Below are 2,177 nucleotides of genomic sequence, written 5' to 3' on the forward strand. Positions count from 1 at the left end.
GCTGGGATTACAGGCGTGAGCCACCGCGCCCGGCCCAATTTTTGTATTTTTAATAGAGACAGGGTTTTGCCATGTTGGACAGACTGGTCTTGAACTCCTGGTGGATCCACCCGCCTCGGCCTCACAAAGTGCTGGGATTACAGGTGTGAGCCACCGTGTCCGGCCTGGATAGATGCCTTCTACCAGTAAGGGAACTGAATCCCAGAGACTAAGTAACTTGTTCAGGATAAAACAGTAAGTAAATGAGGGAGGTCAGATGGCATTTGACCTCAGGCCTTTCCGTGAGGCCGCCCTGACTTCCCATTTCTCATGATGGCTTTGAGCCCTTTCTTCAAAATCTGGCTCCTTGTTACTTTTCTTTTTTTTTTTTGACATGGAGTCTCGCTGTTGTTACCCGGGCTAGAGTGCAATGGTGGGATCTTAGCTCATTCACTGCAACTTCCGCCTCCCGGGTTCCATTGATTCTCCTGCCTCAGCCTCCCGAGTAGCTGAGATTACAAGCGCCCGCCAGCGCGTTCAGCTGATTTTTGTATTTTCAGTAGAGACGGCGTTTTGCCATGTTGGCTAGGCTGGTCTCAAACTCCTGACTTCAGGTGATCCACCCACTTCGGCCTCCCAAAGTGCTGGGATTACAGGTGTGAACTATCGGGCCACCTGGCCTCCCGTGGTCATAGCTGCTGTGGGAGCGGTGCCCATGATGGCATTAACTGGATTCGTTTGAGGGACCTCATATCCCCTTAAGGCTGCCAGCTGGCTAAAGGCACAGCGGTCGCTGGTATACCTCTAGACCATGGATCCAAGGGTATCCTGGAGACCCTGGAATACTGGGGAGGGGGCTTCTAAGGCAGAGAGGAACAGCCGGGTATGGGCAAGGGGGAAGGGCACACTCTGTTGAGAAGGAAAGTCTTACAGAACCTCATGTTTGTGTCCTGCAGGAGCTGGAGAATCAGTACTGTCCCAGCCAATGGGGTGTCCGACTGCGAGCAGAGGAAGTCTTGAGGACCTACTCACAGATAGGAATCGAAGGTACTGGTGTGACCTCTCCATGACTGCATTGGGTGGACTTTAGCATGTGGCAGTGGTTCAGAATGCTGGGGGTTGGGGGTGCTGCGCCACACCACCTGGGTCTCGAGGGGCATTTCCCAAACACCAGGCACTTTATAAACCTCTCTGCTCAGGGGCAGGTACCCAGGACCCCTTGCTGCAGGGGCTGCTGGAGGCAGGAGAGGTCCAGGGGAGGTCCATGGCTCAGTCCACCATGCCTGGCCTTTCCTGCTCAGCCAACCATGCCTAGGCCCGTAAGGCTGGGGGCTGTGGTTGCCATAGGGAAGTGAAGTGAACAGAGGAACGTTCCTCCTCTGCAGCTGGATGTGGAATGCAGTCACTATTCATAGAAAGCAATACTTTGGGAGGCCAAGGCAGGTATATCACTTGAGGCCAGGAGTTCGACACCAGCCTGGCCAACATGGCAAAACCCCATCTCTACAAAAAAATACAAGAATTAGCTGGACACCTGTAATTCCAGCTACTCGGGAACCTGAGGCATGAGAATTGCTTGAACCTGGGAGGCAGAGGTTGCAGTGAGCTGAGATTGCATCACTGCACGCCAGCCTGGGTAACAAGAGTGAGACCCTGTCTCAAAAAAAAAAAGCAATGGTGACTGAGTCTTGCTCTGTTTGCCCAGGCTGGAGTGCAGTGGCGTGATCTCAGCTCACTGCAACCTCTGCTTCCCAGGTTCAAACGATTCTCCTTCCTCAACCTCCTGAGTAGCTGGGACTACAGGCGCGCCCCACCACGCCCAGCTAATTTTTGTGTTTTTAGTAGAGACGGGGTTTCACCATGTTGGCCAGGATGGTCTCCATCTCTTGACCTCATGATCTGGCCACCTCGCCCTCCCAAAGTGCTGGGATTACAGGCGTGAGCCACCGTGCCTGGACTTTTTTTTTTATTTGAGACAGAGTTTTTGTCTTGCTGCCCACGCTGGGGTCCTAAGGTGCAATCTCCACTCACCGCAACCTCCACCTCCTGGGTTCAAGCAGTTCTCCTGCCTCAGCCTCCCAAGTAGCTGGGATTACAGGCCTGTGCCACCAAGCCTGGCTAATTTTGTATTTTTAGTAGAGATGGGGTTTCACCATGTTGGTCAGGCTGGTCTCAAACTCCCGACCTCAGGTCATCTG

The 2,177-nt window shown here is 53.4% G+C and overlaps 1 protein-coding gene across 1 annotated transcript in view; it reads left to right on the top strand.

The window, feature by feature from the left end:
- The window catches only part of AFMID (arylformamidase), a 20,462-nt gene that overhangs the window by 1,732 nt on the left and 16,553 nt on the right, over nucleotides 1-2,177 (top strand). The window contains exon 2 of the mRNA XM_011955075.1: nucleotides 936-1,026. Within this exon, the coding sequence (XP_011810465.1) occupies nucleotides 936-1,026 (91 nt within the window). The remainder of the gene's footprint in view (nucleotides 1-935; nucleotides 1,027-2,177) is intronic.

Source organism: Colobus angolensis, unplaced genomic scaffold, assembly GCF_000951035.1.
Source record: "Colobus angolensis palliatus isolate OR3802 unplaced genomic scaffold, Cang.pa_1.0 Scaffold1, whole genome shotgun sequence".
In the NCBI taxonomy this organism is placed as follows: domain Eukaryota; kingdom Metazoa; phylum Chordata; class Mammalia; order Primates; family Cercopithecidae; genus Colobus; species Colobus angolensis.